Source organism: Caloenas nicobarica, chromosome 1 (assembly GCF_036013445.1).
Source record: "Caloenas nicobarica isolate bCalNic1 chromosome 1, bCalNic1.hap1, whole genome shotgun sequence".
Lineage (NCBI taxonomy): Eukaryota > Metazoa > Chordata > Aves > Columbiformes > Columbidae > Caloenas > Caloenas nicobarica.
In genome coordinates, this window is record NC_088245.1 from 75,126,763 (window position 1) to 75,149,394 (window position 22,632).

General features: G+C 41.0%; 1 protein-coding gene across 1 annotated transcript in view; it reads left to right on the forward strand.

The window, feature by feature from the left end:
* Positions 1-22,632, forward strand: part of KIAA0930 (KIAA0930 ortholog) — an 81,113-nt gene that overhangs the window by 40,283 nt on the left and 18,198 nt on the right. The window contains exons 3-4 of the mRNA XM_065658693.1: positions 18,989-19,096; positions 20,279-20,356. Of these exons, the coding sequence (XP_065514765.1) occupies positions 18,989-19,096; positions 20,279-20,356 (186 nt within the window). The remainder of the gene's footprint in view (positions 1-18,988; positions 19,097-20,278; positions 20,357-22,632) is intronic.

The window sequence follows — 22,632 nt, forward strand, 5'->3', positions numbered from 1 at the left end:
ATCAGCAGCAGTATGAACGAGCTTCACTAGCGCATGCTTGAAGAGATCAGAGAGTTCGTGTGGTTTTTTTGGGAAGCTTTTATGTTGGTCAGCCTGTATTTAGGGGGAAAGGGAGGACATCCATGCTGATTTTTGTTTTGCTTTTCAACGATGATAATTTATATTAATAAATGGAAAGTTTATAGAAAGAGAGAAATAAAAGAAGAGGAAGATGGTCACTCTAGTATTTCTAGAAGAACCCTTCCTGAGATACCAGAGTATCAGGAATGAACACCTATTGAGTACTTGGTAGCAGAGTACATGCAGTCTCCTGGAACTGGAATACAGTAGTGACAAACAGTGGAGAAATGACTGTATTTTTATAATGTACATTTAAGACAATATGCCGTCCTGTCGAACACATAATCACGTACCCTAGTGCTGCTGCACAGGTATTTTCTCATTAAAGTTTTGAGAAACTTCCCAGCATTTCATGGCAGTTTTTATCATAGTTGGGGGAAATAGAAGAAAAAAAAAATGATGGTTTTAGTGGGAATTAAGGAGATGGCTGCAGATGATCAAAAGCAGGAAGATAAAGAAGAAAAGACTGTGCTGAACTTATTGACATATGTAAATAACTTACATTGTTGTTGAATCACAGATGTATGCTAATGGCGTATGTGGGTGTTTTTAACAAGATATACCAGAGTTCTCTGGGTTTAAATGTGGTGATATAAAGAACCATAGCTGCCAATTCCCTTGAGAAAAGGATACCAAAAGATTTTCCCACATTTTTGTTGGAGATACAGGAAATAGGCAGAACTATCTTCTCTCTTCCCCCAACCCCTCCAAGTTCCATCATGACAACCACTGAGGAGAAGATGGCAAAATATTACTCAGTCAGGTTAGTGGTTTAGTAATCTTCATCCAGCATGCTTGGAGCTTTAAGAGTTTTCGAGTAAGCTTTCATCCTGATCGTTGTTTAAATGACTATTCCTTTTTCACATCAAACAATATTGTGGCTTTGTTCAGCTTGATAAAAGCATAGGTGGTTTAAACTCTTGTCCTTCCCAACAAGGAAGGTGAACCTCAGAGGAAGCCTGGTTGCTTAAATACATTCACAGACCCCGATCAATCTCTGTTTAACTTATTAATCAGTTTAAAGTGTTTGAACCTTTCATGGAGAGAAGACAGTGGAATAACCCTTGCACTTGCTCTAGAAGCTTTATTTAAGCTTCCTAAAAGCAGCATAAATTTTTATTTTTGAGAGGGTTTCATAAGTGGTAGTTATTACACAATCAGCATCAGTGAATTGTTTGCCGTAACAACTAAGATGAGGAGTGTGCCTTATAGCACACACAGGATCTTATAACTCCCCCTTGACTGTTTGCATTTTGCTCAGCCTCTGAGAAATGAGCCTTTCCTGTGGCTTTGAAGTACTTCAGATGCTTTGTGAAATTTCATAGTTTGGTGGTTCTTTGCTATCTGTTCAGCTTTCCTCCCGTTTGAATTTAGATGACTCCTCTTGCATCTTATTTTTGAGCCTGTCCTGTGCCACACTAAACAAATACCCCTACTCTTTGAATTATGACAAGTTTTTATTTTCCTGTATGGTTTTGGCCATTCTTTCTTGACAGATGGGTGTCAAAATACTGAAGTCATATCATTAAAAGTGGAAAAAGCTAGAGACTGATATTTATAGAAGGCAAATATAGCTTCAAACATCCCTGCCACCCACCAAACTGTGTGCTCTCATTCACATCCCCAGAGGTGGACTCTGAAAAGGCAGATGAAAGGGAGAGGTTCGGAGTTGCCTGGGACCATGAAGGGCTAGAACCAGAGCTGCACTGTTGGCTCCTGCCTTGTGCCCAGGCTGTGCTGAATGACCTGGTGATGATTTCTCCATGGGCCACACAGAATTTAGCCATTAGGTAATCGTAGAAGTGGGTCTCTTTGTAGCTTGGGTATATACTGAAGCAAGTTCACTGTAGTTCTTCTGTAGATGCCGTGTATTTGCTCTGCATTTGCCTGGCTGTTGCAGGTTGTGACTGAAGAATGCTGGCAGAGACATGTGAGGTGAATCGTTGTTCTGTGATGTCTGAGAGCATTGGTTTATATAAATGAAAATAAGATCTGTGCGGCTTTGAGCACAGTAATCTTCTGTGGGACTGATGACAATGACAACAGAAACTAATTGAGCGGGCAGGGGCTGTTTGCCTGAATGCTGACAATAGTGATGTTTGTCTTCTGAGATGACGAGCTCATGCGACTTGTTCACATCATGCGCATGCCATGGTGTGATGATTCATGTCAACTAGAAACAAGTGTCAATTTGTCAAATGGTTTCCAGGTTTTGATGTCTATCCTGTGTGATTAAAAGTCGTTCCTGCTTGTGGGTTGTGTTTTTTTTTTTTTCTGTGCTTACTGGAGCTGAAGAGTGTCAGCAATAGCATTTGATTTCAAGTTGAAGTGTAGTAGAGTATAAAGAGAAAAAAACCGATAGATTAATAGTAGAGGTTCTGCTCAATTTTAAGGTTGAATGAGAAGGGCTCTGGATGCAGCTTAGTCACAACAGCTTGAAGTAATAAATCTCACAATTTGGTTTATTTCAGTAGGTGATGATGGTAAACTTCTCTATAATTTTAAATTTCTTTTAAAAAAGGCCTTTTAAATTATCTGCTTCATAGACCTCCTGACCTAAGTAACTTTCCATTCGCTTCTCTTTTCCACTCGACAAGTTTCTAAACTGTGTGTGTACAGGTGAAACAGAAATTAAGCTCTTATTATGGTCCGTGCCAGGACCGAACTGCTGTATTGAATTCTGGGCTGTACCTATTACACAGACTCTTGGATCCCAGAGAAGTGCGTTCAGCTCTGGGTTTCTTTAGTGTGGCACAACAACACTCTTGCAGTTTTTCTTGCCAAGTTTTGAAGATACTTCTCTTGGTGTCCTTAAGCAAAACCACAGACTCCGTCTGTCAGGATCTGTACAGCAGGGTGCTGTGGAGCAGAGCTCTTCTCAAGGTTAAGGGATTTATTAGGCCTTTTTAAGGTGGAAACCCTTTGACTTGTCGCTCTTTATGCACCATTAAGTCAAGACTCAAAAAATTCCTTTGCTGCTGCCTTACACATCAACTGATGTGACCTACTGGAAAATGTAAGCCCTAATCTTCACTTACAAAGGGTCCTGTATCTTGCCATAACCTAGAGCTTTAAAAGTTTAAAGTGGTTGGACTTGAGATTCTGATTATAAAATGGTATTAGATCAAGATTTCATATAATATTTCTGGCTCTTTCCCGTGCAAAAGGCATTCATAAAGGATTATGCTTTGTTACAGCTGCAAGCTGCTAATCTATCTGTAGAGAGGAGCTTTACTTTCTTATGGGACTACGGAAGATGCCAGTATGGTGTTAACAGAGACAACTGCTGGGCAGGGGAACTAAGGTAAAACTTCAGTGACACACCAGCAGAGCAGGGTTGTATTAACTCCTGCAGCCTTGCATCATGCCTTGCCACCTGAAAAGAGTGCTCTATTTATAGGGCTAAGCAATAAGAAAGATAAATTTAAGACACTGTTGGTATATATTCTGAGCTTGCCTGAATTTTGGAGTAGGTCCTGTTTTCTTCTGTGTCCTATAAATGTAGAGTAGCAGAGTTGCTGCCAAATGCATGGGGTAGGCATTCAGACTGCTGATGTTGTGGCTGCGGCTTCAGAAACAGAACTGTATAGGAGCCATGGTTTACACGTTTATGTGCATCTGGACCTGTGACACAACAAATATTGGCTGTGGTGGGAGACCAGTTAGTTTCCAAAGCTAAACGACTTCAGGCACATGGCTCTCGCTGAAAATCGCAGGATTTTCCAAGCTGAATCTCTGATTCACTGCCACCATCTGTCTGGCTGGAAGATTTGACAACCCGAACTTAGCATCTAGCAGAAATGCAAGTTTTAAAAATCTGACATTGCTGTGTCTGTTGTATATTTTAGAGCAGTGCTGCCTTTTTTTTGTTGTTTTTTTAATTTTATTTTTTCAACACTGTAAGGAAACAGGATGTGTCCAGAAGAGCTGTTTGGTATACTTCATGGCAGTTCCACATCACCATCTGAATGCATCAAAGAAACAAATGGCAAAAAAACCCCTTCTTTTTTGCCAAGTAAATTCTCTCCTTGTACATGGATAATATGTGGGAACAAACAACAATTGCAACATGTGCAAGTCAATACAGAGACTGTTCTGCCTCAACTCTTCTGTTGTGCAAAATTTGTGGAAGTGTTGCCCTGAGTAGGAACTGTGGCTTCTGTGGAAGAGGACAGCATAAACACATTGCTCTCATTTTGAAACATGAAAGAGGAACACTGGCATTATTGGATTGTTATTATGATTTTCTGTAAGGAGCTCAACACCTTAAATGCAAATATTTGGCTTTCCTTTTACAATTATCCTTCTCAGAAATTCCTGTGCACTCTCATGCTATTTTGCTGATCTTTGGTTCTCTAAATACATGAACGTAAAGGAGCTCCTGATGGCCTCTCCTCATGATGCATCTTTTGCAAAGAACATCTCCAGTTCCTACATGTGCCGTGACAGACTGCTTGGCAAAAGCGAAGAGAAGAATACTGCCACAGGTGTGACAAGAACATCTTTCTCACACAACATTGATTCCGGCTGGAATATGCTCGTGACATACCTGGCAGGCTAATGAGCATTTGTGGTGGAGATGCTTTCATATTTTGTCCTATTTCCAGTGTAAATTTGTGTCTGAGGCAAAGCGAGCGTGCAGCTGAAACATCCTCACAGTGTCACCGTCGTAAACTCCTGACTCAGGAAGGGAGCGTGGGCTGTGGGGGCATTTTTAATGAGCGGCTTTTTCTTGCTTCCAGTCTTTGAAGAACTCTCCTTTAGTAGTCAAATAGGGTGACAAGAAAGCCAGGATCAGAAGTTAATTTAATAAGAATTGCACTGGAATATGGCAGCTCTGAATCATGCAGCTGAGGAGGTGCTCTGTTCCCTGCGGCAGAGAGAAACTTCATTGGGAAGAAAAGCCCGGACTTGGTTCCCCTATCTGATAGAAGTGTAATGAATAGAGGTTCTCCTTCCCCTCTACTCTGCCCTGGTGAGACCTCATCTGGAATATTGTGTCCAGTTCTGGGCCCCTCAGTTCAAGAAGGACAGGGAACTGCTGGAGAGAGTCCAGCGCAGGGCCACGAAGATGATTAAGGGAGTGGAGCATCTCCCTTATGAGGAAAGGCTGAGGGAGCTGGGTCTCTTTAGCTTGGAGAAGAGGAGACTGAGGGGTGACCTCATTAATGTTTATAAATATATAAAGGGTGGGTGTCACGAGGATGGAGCTAGGCTCTTCTCGGTGACAACCAACAGTAAGACAAGGGGTAATGGGTTCAAGCTGGAACACAAGAGGTTCCACTTAAATGTGAGAAGAAACTTCTTCTCAGTGAGGGTGACAGAGCACTGGAACGGGCTGCCCAGGGGGGTTGTGGATTCTCCTTCTCTGGAGACATTCAAAACCCGCCTGGACGCCTTCCTGTGTAACCTCACCTAAGTTTTCCTGCTCTGGCAGGGGGATTGGACTAGATGATCTTTTGAGGTCCCTTCCAATCCCTAACATTCTGTGATTCTGTGATTCTGTGAATAATTCAGTATCACAAATGCAGCATATCTGAGTCACTAGAGCGTTGAGGGACAGAAGAGCACTGCTGTGCTGGGCTTTGCACCCTAGAAAAGGTTAAAGTGTCTGCTTGAAGCTCCCTGAAAGCTTCATCAGGCTACTAGTTCAGCACAGCACATCGTGTGTTTGATCTGTGGGTTACAGTCAGTGTCAACTTGCTTGTTAGAAGTATGAAAATGCTTGTTTTCCGTGTTGAAATTAATATATAATTGAATTGATGCTCTGGAATATCATAATCAAGTCTCTAATAAAAGTAGTAATTAAAACTTAAATACCTAGTCTATCCACCACCACGTTTCCCAGACACACACATTTTCTGGTCAGTAACCCAGTTTATGCATTTCCATGTTCAACAGAGATGGTTTGAAATATAATGATTTATTAACATTCTCTGGTTGTATTTCTCCCATGTCTTTGCTGCCTTTCTTACTGACGTAGCATGCCTTGCCAGGTTTTGCTGACTGTATTTGGCAGGAGGTACAGTATGTGTTGCTGCAGGTACTTGTGCTTTTCTGCAGATTACTTCAGAAAGGCTGGGAAATAATATTACAGGAATAAGGTAACAGTGAGCAACCTGTTACATCTGAAAATATTGGTTACTCTGTGGTCTGGGGCTATGTTTGTTAATGCTTAAATAGTCTCAACTGTATCTATCCTTTTCAAATTTTGAAATCTGATTTAGCAGATTTATGGAGCGTTTGAATTGGGGAATGAAAATTGATGTGATTCACAGGGTACAAGTGTCAGGTAGTGGCTAGGATTACTTTGTCATTATCTCAAATACAGTGATTTCTTGCTTCGTTGATGCTTATGAGCATGTTTTAACTCCCAGCCTTGTCTTGCTTAGCCACAGTTACAATGGCTTTCTTGGTGCCAGAGCTGTGCTGGGGGAAAACAGTTTCCACAGCTTGTGTGTCTTATAATTTTCACATTGTTGCTCTCCCCTCATTTGTTTGAGCATCATCAAGCATTCACACTGTTCCAGTAATCTGAACAACTTGCTCTTTTCTTAACATTTTGTACCTCCTCTGTTTTTGCTAAAATTGCAAAGACAAAACTAGACTTTCTGGTTCCTTTTCACATAAGTAATTTCAATTATGGTTGGTTGAAGCCAATTTTTAACTCTCTGGGTCCCATTAGCTTTTCTCAGTCTTATAATGGACTCGTTCTTATCAATTAAGATTCTGCTGCTTTATGTACAATATGCAGATATTGGAAACAGTTCCATGTGTAGGCTTGTCAAATCTTTGTTTTCTATGACTGTGACTTGCCAATCCAGAAGGAATGTCTTGTGCTCATTGAAAAGAAGAAAGCAGAATACATTTGGTATGTGATTAAGAATTACCTTTGCAAGAGCTATGATTAATTTTAAAGTGATTTCTTTGTTACTGAGATGTAAACTTCCATAATAATGAAGAAAGAAAGAATTCAGTGAGAAAACACAATCTCAGGGCTGTGCAGGATCTAAAAAAAAATAGCTTTTGGTGTGTGCCCTCAAATGAGGGGAGCAAAGAGTATTTTTTACTACAGATTGGTGCAGTACAAAGGTTACAGGAGGGTGTCTTTTGTCTTTGAAGAGGGTGGAGGCTGCTGTTTCTAGCTGCCAACTGATGCTGTAAATTTCCCTGTGTACCTTTTACTCTTGTCTCATTAGAGACAAATGGGGTCTGACTTTTAAAGCTTTACCGTTCAGTTCAGACCTAGTCAGAGACCAAAGTCTATTCTTCCCCGAAAAGTGCAGTTGGGTGGAAGGTGAGGATGCCAAGGGACTGAAGTTAGGGGATGTTTGCAGTGATGCCTCCTCTTTTCTGAAAGCGTTTGGGATGATGAGCAGCATAATTAACCTTGAATTTCAGGGGCTGGGCTTCACAAATCAGAGCAGTTCTCACTCTAAGGTAAGCTAAAATGTTGACTTTAGGGCAGTCTTATGTCATTAAGCCATCATCTGCAACCAGATCAGTGAGTAACAGGAGAAAGATTAGGTTGTAAGGAATTACAGCAGCACTGACACTCATGTGAGTAGTGGGAACTGCGTATCAAAAGGAAAAGAAATGAGAGGGAATAAAGGCTACATGTGAGTTGACATTGCTGTTTTCTAGCTTCAACTGTGACTGTGCTTGTTCAGTGAACAGGTGATGAGTCAACTGGTCTGTGGGTATAGTTACCTCTGTTATCCCCAGCTTGAGCCTCTCAGCATTTCTGTGCATTAGTCTGTGGAAGATACAAGAGGGTTCTATAATGAATAGTGGTGCAAGATCAGAATTTTAGCATATCTTGCTCAGGGCTTTGTTCAAGAAATAAAGCCCTGCTTTGCTCTCCTTCACAGGTATATGAGGCTTTCCCCATAAAAGCTCTTGGTTAGCCCAAGAAAAAGTTCCCAAGCCATTTAGTTCATAATCATCTTATTCCCTTAAGGATTTAAGTCCTGTTTGATTGTTAGAAGGGAGAGCAGTCAGCCTAGTCATTTTACTCTCTTTAAAATCCCAAATTAACTATGAAAAGAAAGCATGCTTCTAGCTCTTTACTTGATGAAAGCTAAACTTAAGTCATCAGCCTGGAGAAGACGACGCTCCAGGGAGACCTTATAGCAGCCTTCCAGTACCTAAAGGGAGCCTACAAAAAAGCAGGAGAGGAACTTTTTACAAGGGCATATAGTGATAGGACAAGGGGTAATGGCTTTGAACTGAAAGAGGGTAGCTTTAGATTAGAGATAAGGAAGAAATTCTTCACTATAATGGTGGGGGGGACACTGGAACAGGCTGCCCAGAGAGGTGGTTGATGCCCCAACCTTGGAATGTTCAAGGCCAGGCTGGATGGGGCTCTGAGCAACCTGGTCTAGTGGAAGGTGTCCCTGCCCATGGCAGGATGGCTGGAACTAGATGATCTTCAAGGTCCCTTCCAATCCAAACCATTCTATGACTGGGAACCATGCTGAACCTTATCAAATATGGTGAAATCACTGCCTGGTTTAACCTCCATAACCAGTATCAATCCTTGAGAATAAAAAAATAATAGTACCTATCATGAAAATCATGCTAATAATTTTCCTTATAATGGCTGTCTTTCCAAAACATATTTGTCCAGTTTTGTAATTGCAAGTGGAGTCTTTAAGTCACAACAAAATATAAATTATATTTTTATAATGCAGTATTTTACTGTCCTTTGTATTTTTGTATCAAATAGAAGTGTTTAATACAATCACATTTTCTTTTTAGCTTCCTCAGCACTCATTACCTCATTTAAAACCATTGCTGTTGCTTTATATATTTCTTACGTGAAGACTAATAAGCCTTACAAGGCCTGTGGCTTTTAGTGATAGGACTGCAAATAGGTCTATAAATCCAGCAAATTACTTTGGTCCAAAAGAAAAGATCCTGTGTGGTGAATCTTCGTATTAATGAATGTCATATGTAATTATTCCTCTTTGGAATCTGATCATAGTTACAGTGGTTTGCCTGGTTTTTAAACATTTCGATCTAGACTATTGTAGATACACCGATGTCAAATTTACCTTGAGGTATGTGTGTATAAGTTACAAATAGCTGGGAAATCTCCAGTTGAAATCCCAGCTCCTCCGAAGTTACTGAGAATTTTGGCATTCATTTCAGTGGGAAGAATTTAATTCCCATTAAATATAGAGGTCTGATTAACTGGTTGTCACGATGATACAGCCCGTGAGACGTCTGTCAAGTTTAGTCTGAATTTGACCAATGCATTTGATAGATGGGGGGGAGTGGGAAGGAACTCAGTTGTGTAAGTCCCATTTTCTTAAACCAGATGTTGCTTTTTTTCCCCCCATTATATGCACCATTATGTCAGTTACCCAACAGCTTTTTATGCACATCGCCAGTTTGCTCTGACATCTGTCTGGTCATCCCACATTCACGTGAGGTCATTGCTGCTCATGTGGAGCCTTAAATACAGGCAAGAGATGTGACAAAGAGGACCGGAGAGGAGGAGACATTTTGCAAAAAGTTTAACTGCTTATTTAAACTAACAGGGCTTCTTCAGGGTAGGAAGTATTGTAGCTATTCTTGCAAACTAGTCTGGATGATTTTGACTTGATTGGGCCTCCCATTTAGAGATAAGTGTGACGAAACAGAGTGGTTTGTTTGTTTACTTTTAAAAAGCATATTTGCTGGTAGCCACCCATGAACCCCCTGTTTCTGATTACTGTGGGCTGAATTAGGAGTGGTATCTGTTGCATCAACACCTTTCATGTGTCATCAGCCATTCTGCAACTTGGGTGAGGAAAGAAGATAATCCACTAATGTTCTCCAAGGCTCTCATTCCACCAGCAAACACCCTCCCGTCCTTACCTACAAATACATTTAGCATTTGCAGTAAATCTACCAAGTCAAATGTTGAAGCTAAATATCAGCATGGTATTGGCAGAAGTAGGGCATAAATACTGCCTTTTGGGATGATCCGAGCTGCAAGGGTTCTTGCCTGCAGGTCATGAATGAGTAGCAGAAGTTACCATCACCTAACATTTCTCATGTCAACAAATGGAAGAGGGCATCCAAAGCTGTGAATAGACTCTCCTGGGTAATTGCATCATGAAAAAGATGAGCAACTGCTGTTGGGCATGCAACCTGTCCCATTCAGACCTTTGAAGGAACCTCTGCAAGACACTGGAGTGTGAGATATCTTCTGCCTGTTCTGATTTATTCAGGGACTTAAATTACAGTCAGCTTTCTAGATCATTTACTGCTCTTTCTGTTGGTTTAGCTTTTGGTTATGTGAAGTGGTTGTGGGGAGAGAATTCTAAGTAGTTAATATTGAAGTGAATTTTTAGAAAATGGGTGGTTTTGTCTGAACTTTGTCTCTTGCACAAAACAGTTTATACTCCCATTATTGCAGTGGACATTGTTTCAGCTTTATAGCTAAGGTGGGTGTTGAGTTGCCATAGCTACTGGATATTATGCTGCCTTTATGTGGGCTCCAGAGTGTGTTCCAGGAGGATCTGGTGCAACTTCTAAATAATTAATAGTATCTGGGCAAAGGGAACTGGAATTTTGTTTTGGAGGGCTTTCTTATTGTCCTCTACAGTTACTGCCAGTGGAAATTACAGTAGCCATAATCCTAAGAAGAAAGCTGGGTATGACCTCTGAAAGACTCTTTCTTTTTTCATTTTAGTACATAGTTGCATTGTTAAATACAGTTGTCCTCTTTTAAGTATTATCTTGGATATAAATATTCTAGGCAAGGCTTATAACGTAATCTGTTGTCAATTTCATTGTCCCTTCTGCAGCTTCTCTGTGTGACAGGACTGGGGATGTTCCCTTCCCGCAGGGCTTCTCGGCACGCTCCAGAAAATACCAGACTTCTTTGATTTTCTTCCCATTTAATAGAGACAGGTCTGTCGATGCGGAGCGGATGAGTGAGCAGATGGACTTTCATGGGTGACTTGGTCGGATCAGTTCGTGTTGTCTTATCGGGAGTGTATTCTATAATGATGCTTGGAAGCCTGTTACAAAACACAAAAACACTGCTTCGTGTGCGGGTCTGTGTTATTGCAACTCCCAGCTTGTTAAACACCTGTGAAGCCAAATTCTTCGGAGATGAGAGTAGTGACTTCCATGCCATTTGTGGTGATTTCTCGTTCTGAGAAAATGCCCTATTTCTGTGTCAAATAGTCCTGGCAGCTCCTGAGGTACGGTCTTTTCCTTCTGAATTGCATCATGTTGTTGATATGTTCAAGTACATAGGCAATGAAGCGAGGGGTGAGCTGTGTCTCAGTGGTCCGGAGGTGGGGAATTTCTGCCCAAAGAAGCAAGCGGTGTCGTAATGGCACCTCTGCTCTGTAGGGAAAGTTTGGATGCGTTTTGGCAAATTTTTGGCAGGGCGTTCTCTGTGTAGCCAGCCTTGTTCTGATCAGCTGTAGGAGGTGCCAGAGACACTGCAAAGATTTCAGTGTTTGTCACGCAGATCTGTATTGCTGCTGGGTTTCAGGCAGCAGTCTTATTTTTCATGTTTCTATTTTTTTAGTGAATTACCTCCAGCCCCTCCCCAAGAGCAAGGTGAACAGGAATTGCTGCACACAAATCCTCCTCTGAATAGCTTTGGCTCAAGCTGAATCTTCTTTCTAATATGTGCTGATCTCAGACCTGACACCTACTGGTAAAAATACGATAAAATGTTCTGACGAGGACAGAGTGCTCTGCATTAAATCATGATCATGGAGCTTATTGATTTTTTTTTTTTTTTTTTTAATTCTTTTTTTAGATGCAGAAATCAATATAACCCTTTCTTTTTCTCACCACTAGTGTATTAAGTTAGCTTGAAACGTTTCTGAGGCTGATTCAAAACTTAGGGTTGCTACATCTTTAAATTTAAAAATATTCTGAAAGTTATAAGGGGGAGGTGCATGTATTTTTTTTTCTTGTAGTTAACTTTGTTAGGAGTGAGCCTATGCTGGAGACAGTAGGAGTATTTCTTTGATGAACTTGTATTGTGGAAATGATCTTGAATTTTGTTCACTGTATCTTCTTCCTCTCCCTTTTCATGTTCATCTGCCTCCCCTTCACTGTTTTTTACTGAATATGAGCTGAAAAAAATCTGAAAAGTGGTGCTACCACTAGATAGACCTGTAATCCCACTAGACTTCTTTTTAACAGAAAACCAGAATCTATTTGGGTGTTGGTTTGTTTTGGGTTTTTTTGGTTTTTTTGGGGTTTTGTTTGTTTGTTTGTTTTTGGATGGCCTCTGAATGCCAACAGAAAAGCACTTCTTACAAACCCTGTTCTTATTGCCCCATCCTTTCCGTGCCACCCGGCTGACAGCCTGTATCGATTTTGATTGTAGATTTCCTTGAAGGAGTTATTCAAAGGCTTATGCGCTAAGCAGTGCAAACAAGGTGGTTTTCAATTCACATGGGTTTCAGCAAATTACTCTAATGCCTTGGGAACTATATAGAATTAATGTTCTCCTGAGTGAGAGTTCTTCTTGGCGGGGGGTGGGTCTAAATATCCCAATGATCATATTCTTAGTACCAATTTAAAAGATTCATTGTATTCTGGAAGTTTTGCGGAACAAACAGGCATTGCGGGAAAAGTATCCAGTTTATCACAAAGATTTTAAACCTAGACTGAGGTGTTAGATGGGTTTTTCTGGGTTTTATGATAAAAATGTTCCAGCTGTCTGTAAGTGTATAACTTAACACATGCATTATATTGGCTTCCAGTACAAGACCTTGGATGGCTTGAGTTCTTTTGTAAAGATAACCAGACCATAATATATAAGTCTATGAAAGGTGTATTACTATGTATAAAATACATGAGTGTTAATAGGCGCTTTGCACTTAGGATGTTCTTTTCGTGCAGATGATAACCCCTGACAAGAATCTTGGTAATAATGTGTGTTGCGGGTGGAAGTAGCTGCAGCTGGAAGTGGCTGTGAGAGTCTCCAGGACTTCTGCTCTCAGTCCAGAGTAGGCACAAGCACTGTGGCACAGAAGCCCATGAAGTCCCAGAGATGGACCATACTAGTCCACGAGAGCTTTGCAAGAAGGTGGCCAAGTGCAGAAAAGAAATGGGCTGAAGAAAAGCAGGATGACAGGGTGCTGGCCGGCAGGAATGGTCAGATGGAGCAGGTGAATTTGGAAAGGGTGGAGGTGTTTGTCAGGGGGCTCTGCAGGGATCGGTGCCTGGGATTGTAAAATTACACAGGATTTAGATTTGCAGATGACACACATTGATGCTGCATAAATTATGAGGGCATGACTGTCGGCCTGCGCAGCCTGATCCTTAGGAAACATGGATCCATTTATTAATATAGTTCAATAGTTCTGTGGCAGGAGTGCACACAAGCTCTGGAAAGGAAAGACGAGGCACGTTGTGCGAGTTATTTGCCATGCAGACGTGTTGCTGTGCAGAAAGGGTACAATCCTGAGGGAGGAGTAAGGGTGTCTATACCAGCGCTGTACTGGTACTAGAAAACTCCAGTGCTAGTGAAATACTGAGAGGGTAGAAAACGAGCACAAGTTCTGCAGAGATGCCCTGCTGAGAGGCACAGAGAACTCCTAAAGGAATTTTGTCTGGTTTATCTGCAAGAGTAACAAATTACAACAAACAAACAAACAAACACCAAAACCCCCACAAAAGTCCAAACAAACAAAACAACCATGAAAACCCAAAACAAAACAAAAACCAAACAAAAACAACACAGAAACACACACACAAAACCACCAAAAAACCCCCCCAAAACAAAACAAACAAACAAAAAAATCAACAACAGGAAAAAACCCAACCAAACAAACAAAAAAAAGCAACCAAAAAACCACCAAACCAAAACTGAGTATTAAAGAGCTTCTTAATATAGTGGAAATAGGCATGACAAGAACCAGAGGCTGGCAAAAGGAAAGCAGCTGAATTAAATGAAGTTGCACACTTTCAGCCCAGAGGATGATTAATCGTTGGAACGAGTTCTCAAAATAAGGTATTTTCCCAGACACTGTCTAGTCAAATGTGTTTAACTCGATTTTGTGAAGAAGTAGCAGGGTAGAATGTCTGTGACACGTAGGAGGTCGGCCTAGTTGATGTAATTCTCCTTTACAGGCTTAGCTCAGTAACCCTGTGAAAACTTTATGAAGTGAGTTTCAACTTGCTGAAACTGTAGAGTGGCCATTATCTTGACTTGAATGAGGAAATATCCAGCTTGGCTTTTGGATTTCACTGGGAATAAATAATTAGTATTTATGTAGTTCTTTCTATTAGTACATTTTCATGCTTGCAGGAAGGCACATCTAATCTAAAGCCAGATAAACAAGCACAGAGGTGAGGCATGGCCAAGTGAATCAGCAGCAGACCTGGGAAAAGACCCAGTGTCTCCTGGATCCCTGACTGGGACCGACTTGTTTTTTTGGGAGGACTCAACTGTCTGAAATCCAGCATGTTCTGCAGTCCATATAATTTCTTAACTCCAGAAGGCCAAACATAACAACATGAATTAAACCTACAAGATCACAAAATGATGTTCTGATGGAAAGCGTGGGGTATACAAAGAAGTTACATTTTAATTTTTTGTTTATATATACATATTTTGATATGTATATAATTATATATATATTAAAAATTAGGCTCACATTTACCATATGATTTCTGTGTAAATATAAGGGCTTCTGTAATGCAGGTATTTCTCTTCACTGAGGAGCACTGGCAACACTAACTTACTTAAACTCAGGTAGCGGTTTCTGTTACTAGGGCCTTATTGAGATTTTGACAGCACCCCTATTTCTTGATGTCTGAGAACTTAGTGCTCAGGACAGCGAACACATTGGTCTTCTGTTTCGCACGCTGCCAATCCCAAATGCCTATATTCTCTTGAAATGATTCACTTAAATATAGAAGGTTAGTACTTGCCTCTTGATTTTTGGATTGGGACTGAAATGAAGAAAATCCCTTGGTGTCAGCTAAAGCACCTACTTCTACAGTATTTATGTGATTTTACAACTGCAATTCTTATGCACGTGAGGAGCTTGAGTAATAGGGCTTTCTGAGGCTTCAGGTTTTGATTTTATGTTCTTGGCATATGTGCCATTTCTATCTAGTACCAAGCAGATAAGCGTACAGGTGCTAAGCAGGCTTCCTTGGGACGTGGAGAAATTAGGTCAGCCGCCAAGAAATTTAGATTGCTGATTTTAAACAATAGTGGTTAAGATGTATGGAATGGTGTAAATTTCTGTTTAAAGTTCTTTGTATGAGGTATTTTAAAATTTTATGTTGTGTTTAATGGTTGATTTGGATGCCTCCTTTATTGGCTAATGCCGAACAAGTGGCTACAGGGTCTGAATGGAGTCAGCCCCAGACCTTCCTGCGTCCTTGTCCTCACCTGAGACTCCACAGTGTCCCAGTGACAGCAGGATCATTTGCTATGCATTGAACTGAGCCCGTTGATTCATTTTGCGTAATAACCTCATGGCCACCTTCACATGTCCAGCGCTGTGGCAGTAGAGGGTAGCTGAGATTAATTTGTGAGCTGCAGCACTTGCATGGGAAATCGAGCCCTTGGGAAGTGCACTTTGTTTTGGCCAGCCCAGATTTAGCACTTTACTTTCTGCCATGATGTCTTATGGACGACTTTTTGCTATTTCTGGAAGAACTGTTTAGAAATTAGTAAGAGAGATGTTGCAGAAAGAGGTGTTTATGAGATAAGGGGTGAGGTTTTTGGTTTTTTGTTTTTCTTTTTTTTTTTTTTTTTTTCAAAAGCGACTTGTAATTTGGGTGCCTGCACTGTGAAGCATCTCACCACTCAGATGGGGAGCGGTGATGCTGTTTGTTGTAGCACCCTGGTGAGGGGTGTTTTATAAAGCAAATCCTGCGGTGGTGCGGGAAGTCAGGCATCCAGAACTGCTGGCTGCTGTAGCAAACGCCTGCTTCTTGGTGTAACCACTGCCCTCATGCTGGGAAGGGCTGGTTCATTCCTCTGAGGGTCACTGGGGACGCTCACCTGGGCATGAGCAGGAGCTGCAAAACACGTCTAGCAGATGCCAACGCCGTGGAGAGCGTGTGGAAGTGCATCTGCTGCCTTCCCTGTGTCGGATGAGCGCTGCCTCTGTCGGTTCTGGCTGCTGACAGCTCCTATCTCTTTGGGAACAGGTCGCCCCTGTCCTGCCCAGTTTGGTCTGTTGAACAGAGGTCTATATCCTGTGCAGTTTATTGCCTGGCAAAAGATAGAATTCCTTCAATTCGCTGCATTAATTGCATTTGGAATACAGAGTGGCTGAAGCACTTGGCTCAGGGAATGGCTGTGCTGGCAATCCACGGTGATCCACCATGCTATAACCCATGGGTTGTACCACCTGGGAATTCTACCCCAAACTAGTGCGTAGGCAAAATGTGATTAAAGAAAGGCCCTTTTTTTGTTATTATCAGTGACAGGGTTCGAGGGACTTTCTGTACAAGAGCTGTTGTGCAATGGCTTTGTAATTGCTGGGGAGAAACAGTTCAGCGTGTGAATTAATTTCACCAGCAGAAAAAAATTGGTGGCTGACTTTTGCAAAGGGAGGCTTAAACTTTATTGTTAAGAGGAAATTAAACTCTGCCTGGGTTAAAATTAAGGCTGCACAGATATGGAGGCAGAAGAGACTGAGGTGGTGTCTGCTGAGCCTTGGTCTCACCCTGGCATTAGTTAGAGCTGGAATTTTACCCTGCAGTTACTCAGTCCTGCATTCACCCTGTCCTCTCGCTGAGTCTTTCCTTCAGAGACAGGATGGCTTTTGTTTCACAGGGTATTTCTGGAATCTTGCGAATGTGATGTTTCCGTGCTTTTAGGCATGAAAGTACAAATATCACCTTTGTTTATTTGGAGATGAATTTAAATTAGATTATTTCCCTCAGCTGCTCATATCTTATTCTTTTTACAGTAACTCTCATTAGTTCGTGCGATTACGTTGCCGATAGAAAAATTCATGGTTAGGAGCTTTAGAAGAAATATAAAAAACCCCAAAGGAATGATGATGTATGAGTCTATAGGCATTTTTAAAAGATATTTGTAAGTTTGAAAAATGATGATAGAAGACAGTGCATTCGGCTTTTGTGGTATCTGATGATTGTGTCAGTCTTGAAATATTGTATTGTTTCACTGTTCTTCACTATATTTAAGTCTTGTAGCTTTATCACAGAGGAGTTGAAATAAATACAGTTACTATAGGGCTTATTCTTACTCCCTTTGATTTAATCCACATATTCTGACTTCTATGACAACCTGTTTTCTAACACATCAGCCCTACCCTTCTTTGTCTGCCATGACCACAGTAAAAAAAGGCTGTGAATTGCCCTGTTTGCAGCTATGTGAACTGGTCACAGTATTGCAGATATTTCTTAAGCATTTGTTAAAGTATGTTACTGTTTTAATTAAAAAAAAGGTATTTGACAAAGAGAAACGAATGTTTTTCCAGGTATTCTGTCAAGATAGTGCATAACTTTGACATCTGTTTAGTGTGCTACTTGTCACTCTATTTTTATTACACTAAGCCGTGCTGCAGATTTTTTTTTAAGTTTCGAACTATCATTCAACTTTGTGGACTACATCAACTGAAGTTTTGTATTTATCTAGTTGCTTCATTTTTTTTAGCATTGGTAGAGCTGTTTCTGCTTTCTGAGATTATTTGGGATTCTTCATTTGCTTGTTTTTAGTTCAGCTGTGAGTCTCTCTCTCTTATTGGGTCCAATCAGTACTGTCAGTGTGAAACCTTTAGAAGAGGGGTTACCAGAATGTCCCCCATGAGGTACTGATTAGTGGACTTTGTCTTCCCAGAGACTCCCACCCCAATGCGCAGCAAGAAACAGCTACCTGCTAGACAATGTTGAGCATCAGTCAGCCAGCTGAACATGAGCCAGCAGTGTGCCCAGGTGGCCAAAAAGGCCAACAGCATCCTGGCCTGTATCAGGAATAGTGTGGCCAGCAGGACTAGAGAAGTGATTGTGCCGCTGTACTCGGTGCTGGCGAGGCCCCACCTTGAATCCTGTGTTCAGTTTTGGGCCCCTCATTATAAGAAGGACATTGAGGTGCTGGAGCGAGTTCAGAGAAGGGCAACGAAGCTGGTGAGGGGCCTGGAGCACAAGTCTGATGAGGAGCAGCTGAGGCAACTAGGGCTGTTTAGCCTGGAGAAAAGGAGGCTGAGGGGAGACCTCGTTGCTGTCTGCAACTCCCTGGAAGGAGGTTGTAACGTGGAGGGTGTTGGTCTCTTCTCCCAAGTAGCAAGTGATAGGACAAGAGGAAATGGCCTCAAGTTGCATCAGGAGAGGTTTAAACTGAATATTAGGAAAAAATTCTTCCCGGAAAGGGTTCTCGGGCACTGGAACAGGCTGCCCAGGGAAGTGGTGGAGTCACCATCCCTGGAGGTGTTTAAAAGGCGTTTAGACAAGGTTCTTAGGGACATGGTTTAGTGCCAGAGTTAGGTTAGGTTATGGTTGCACTCGATGATCCCAAGGGTCTCTTCCAACTGAAATGATTCTATAATTCTATTACATGTTTGGTTCTGAGGGTTTGTGTTAAGAGAAATACATGTGTTTGTATTCCTGATTTTATTAATTTCATTTTTGCTAAAACATACCCATCATAATGAAGCTGCTGTCCAAACCCCAGATTTCCCTGCAGAGACCTTTCTCACCTGTTCTCTTTCATATCCCCTGTCCTCCCAACTTCGCTTCCACACAAACCCTTCCATGATGCCTGACCTTGCATGGTTAGCAAAATCCCATCCTGACAAAAAAAACATAGCAGGAAGGTACACAACATGCAGCTTCTGGTATCAATTTTTTGTTTTGCATATAGGTACCTTTAAGTAATATTTTTCAAGGAGATGTGATATTTTCTTAGCAGGTTGAAGTGGAAGTTTACCGGAGAGATTCTAAGAAGCTTCCTGGCCTGGGAGACCCTGACATTGACTGGGAAGAGAGCGTCTACTTGAACCTCATCCTACAGAAGGTAACAGTGATGCTTATCTAATATTTTAACACTTGTGGAGTATATAAAGAAAACAGGGCTTTTATTTTGCCTTTCAGAGTCTAAATGAACATAAACAGAGATGTTTATTTTTTAGTGAAGCTGGGCTGAATTTTATGCTCTGTAACAAAATTTTGCAAAATGGAAGGCTTTGTCAAGTTTAATAGTTTTGGGGAGTGAGCAACACTGTCAGACAAGCAACATTTCTGTTAGAGTTCGCAATATGGGTGCAGCTAAGAAAGGGAACTGCCAAGTGGAAAAGCAGTAAAGGCGTTCTGTGTTACACTGAGAGTTTGCTGCTCTTGACATCAGAACTTTAATAAAACTTCTTTTTATTGTTGGCGGAAACATGAAGCTAGCACAAATTATTTCTTTAATTAACTCCTAGGTTGTTTAGTTATTGCATATGTTACATTGGTGCTTAGAGAAGCTGAACACTACTACAGTCATTTGAAATCCCTTAAAAGTTTTGTTGATTATGATCTCGGAATGAGGCACTGCTGGCTCATTGCACGCATCCTGGAAAATAAATAGTTTTCATTCTCTTCTCCTTCCTCCCAAAAGTCTCATTGCAGAACTTCTCTGCAGAGAGCAATTTCTGCCTTTATTTGATACTGAACAAAACCAGAATCTGTTTGCTACAGTCAGAATTTGGAGGTGCTGTTACAGCTGGGTAGCATCCAGAGCTATCATGCTTGCTCCTTACAAGTTTTTCAGATTGTTTGGCAGGCTATGTTAGTGATTTCTGACCTCTCTAATGTGTGGCTTGTCTTCATTACTGTTTCTATTTTTCCCTTTTCAAAGGGAGGATATATTTTCCATTTCTGCCTTAAAGTGTGCTTATGTGTGTGTCATGCTAATTTCCCCAGCCGGCCAGTAAACTAGTGTTAAGCAATATTGACAAGAGTTTCTTTTACCCGTAGGTTGTGCACCTTAGCAAGCATCTGTGCAAAAGAATTCAGTATCACTGAATTAATAAACACAGGCTTGAAAAGTGTAGGAGGCTCAGTAAAAAGAATAAAGAAAATGGCATTAGCAAAATATTTTACTTTTTAGCTAGACAGCCAAAACAAAAAAAGACAGAATGTGTTCTGCTCCGTGCACATGAATGTTTTGTCTTTCTGACTCTAAACCTTTATTTCTCTCTCTGGTGCCCTTTTTTAGCTGGATTATGTGGTGACATGTGCTGTGTGCACACGCTCCGATGGAGGAGATATTCACATTCACAAAAAGAAATCTCAGGTGAGATTACTCTGTTATTACTGTGGATAAGAAGTTGGCAACCGATATTACCTAATCCTAACTATCAAAACCAGGGCAGTTGTTCTCAGGCTGTGCTCTGGCAGATGCCTCCTTGTGAAGCATCTCAAGTCTTTGTCTAGTGACGTTTCCTGCCAGTCATCTGAATGTGAGATCTAAGTGCTCTTTATAGCCCCTCTCAAAAAATTGTAAAGACCTCTGTGTGCTTTCAGGATTTATATCTTTGCCTACTGGATTTGGGCAGGAGGATCGCTGCGGGGAGCATGCCCAACTGTTAACAAATCTGAGGGTAAACCTGAAATTGCATGAGACCTGAGTTATGAGAAACCTTCAGGGTAAATCTGTAATGTACGGCTATTAAATGGTAGACAATTTACTGATTCCCAGATTTCTTATTGTTTCATGAGATTCTTGTTTTCTCAAACTGCTCATTCCTTCCATCTCCACACCAAAGACTTCTTTCACTTGCTTGTGTGCAGCATACAGTTAATCCAGGGTTTAGCGTAGTGGAGGAGACTGAACAATAAGCATGGAGGAGGTAGGAACAAGAAACCCCAGATTTCGTAGTTTCCAGCAGATCTTGCAACAACTTCTCCTAGTTGGCAGAAATTCTCCTTTAAAAGGCTCTTGTTGCCTTTAAAAGGCTGTTTTTCCCAGACAGTTCCATTCCTTTAGCTCATTCAGCTGTTTCTGTGGCTTTACCTAAAATACACTGATGCTCTTTAATCCTTTAATTTTGTTTTACCATTTTAAAATGAGTGTTGCTTTGCCTGCAAACAAAACTAGCAATGCTGATTATTGTAGTTGTAATTTGCATTAGTTAGGCACATAATTCCCTTCTGCTGCTGTTGAGACACCACATTACACCACTGATTTAAGCCTTTTATTTCTCATTGCTTTTTCCACTCTTTACTAGTCCAAATTTCACCACCGGTTAACTTCTGCAAAATTCATTTGAGAAAAATCTGTAAATATTACTTGCAGACTTGAAAACTAGGAAGATGAGGATGCGGGACCTGAACTCTCTGCGTGTGAGCAGCATTCAAAATGAGGAGATTTTCTGTTCCTCCTTCCTAGAGGCTCCTACTGTGGAACTGCATATAAATTTTTCTTTGTCTCCCTTTTCTAGGATAAACTCAGCACACATTAGAACTTTCCAGTACAGATTAGTAACATTTCAACATCATGAAGTTGATCTATGGAGAGAGAAAAAGCGATTCCTTATACCATGGAAAGCATATTTGCAGTAGGACGTTTCATTGTAACATACACCATTGAGGCTCTTAATTTTAAATGAACAGAAGCCAACTTTTTTGCATCTATGTTACTTGCTCTTATGGTTCTTGCTTTAGAAGGTGTAAATTATCCTGCCAGTGTGCAGCCAGATATCAAATAGGTAGAAGCCCTATTCAGGCATAGGACTTGCTGTGCTACTCCAAACTTAGGACAAAGCTACTGTGTTCATACCAGTAGAGTACCTAAGGCACGAAACCAGTGTAAAAAAGGCTGACATTCCCCTAAATTTATTTTCAGACTACACTGATTATCTGCTGGCTTGACAATGAGACCTCCACAAACTGTGTTTTCACCAGACGTGTCTGTCTGGAGATGAGTTTGGGGTTTGTTTTTGCTTTACATTGGATAGCATGAGAACAAAGATGCCTGGAGGATGTCCTTATTTCAGGTGTTGGTGCAAGTGTCATTTTTGAGGAGTCTTGTTACTTTCTAATGCTGTTTCTTGTCATAAAGCAACCTTTCTTTTTAATTATCTGTATTTAAACATGCATGTAGGCTTCATAAGTACAAATACAGAAATCAACCCTCTCAAAAATACTTAAAATCCTACCCTTAGTCATGTTTTGTGTTGAATATTTAGTAGCAAGAGTATCACAAGCCTGACAATCTGGGCAGATTCAGAGCTTTCAACACATTCCCAGTGGGCTAAGACTTGGCGGGTTTCTTTAATTCAAAGCTTTGTTTGTAAACAGAGGTAGAAGCAAAGAAACCTACTCGGTATGAATTCTTGTCCCTCTTTACCTGCTCGTTAATCTTATTGGAATAATAAAATCTAAAGCCTTTAGCTATTTAAACATAGGTTTTTGGAGAGTGAAGTGACCAAAGGAGTTCAGGAACTGCTTCAGAGAGAGGAACATGCAAGAGGAAGCACAGTGGATAGAGAAAGAAACAGAAGCAGAAAATGAAGATAAGAAATCAAGTGCTTGTCCTCCCAAGGGCCATGCTTCCCATTACTAAGTGAT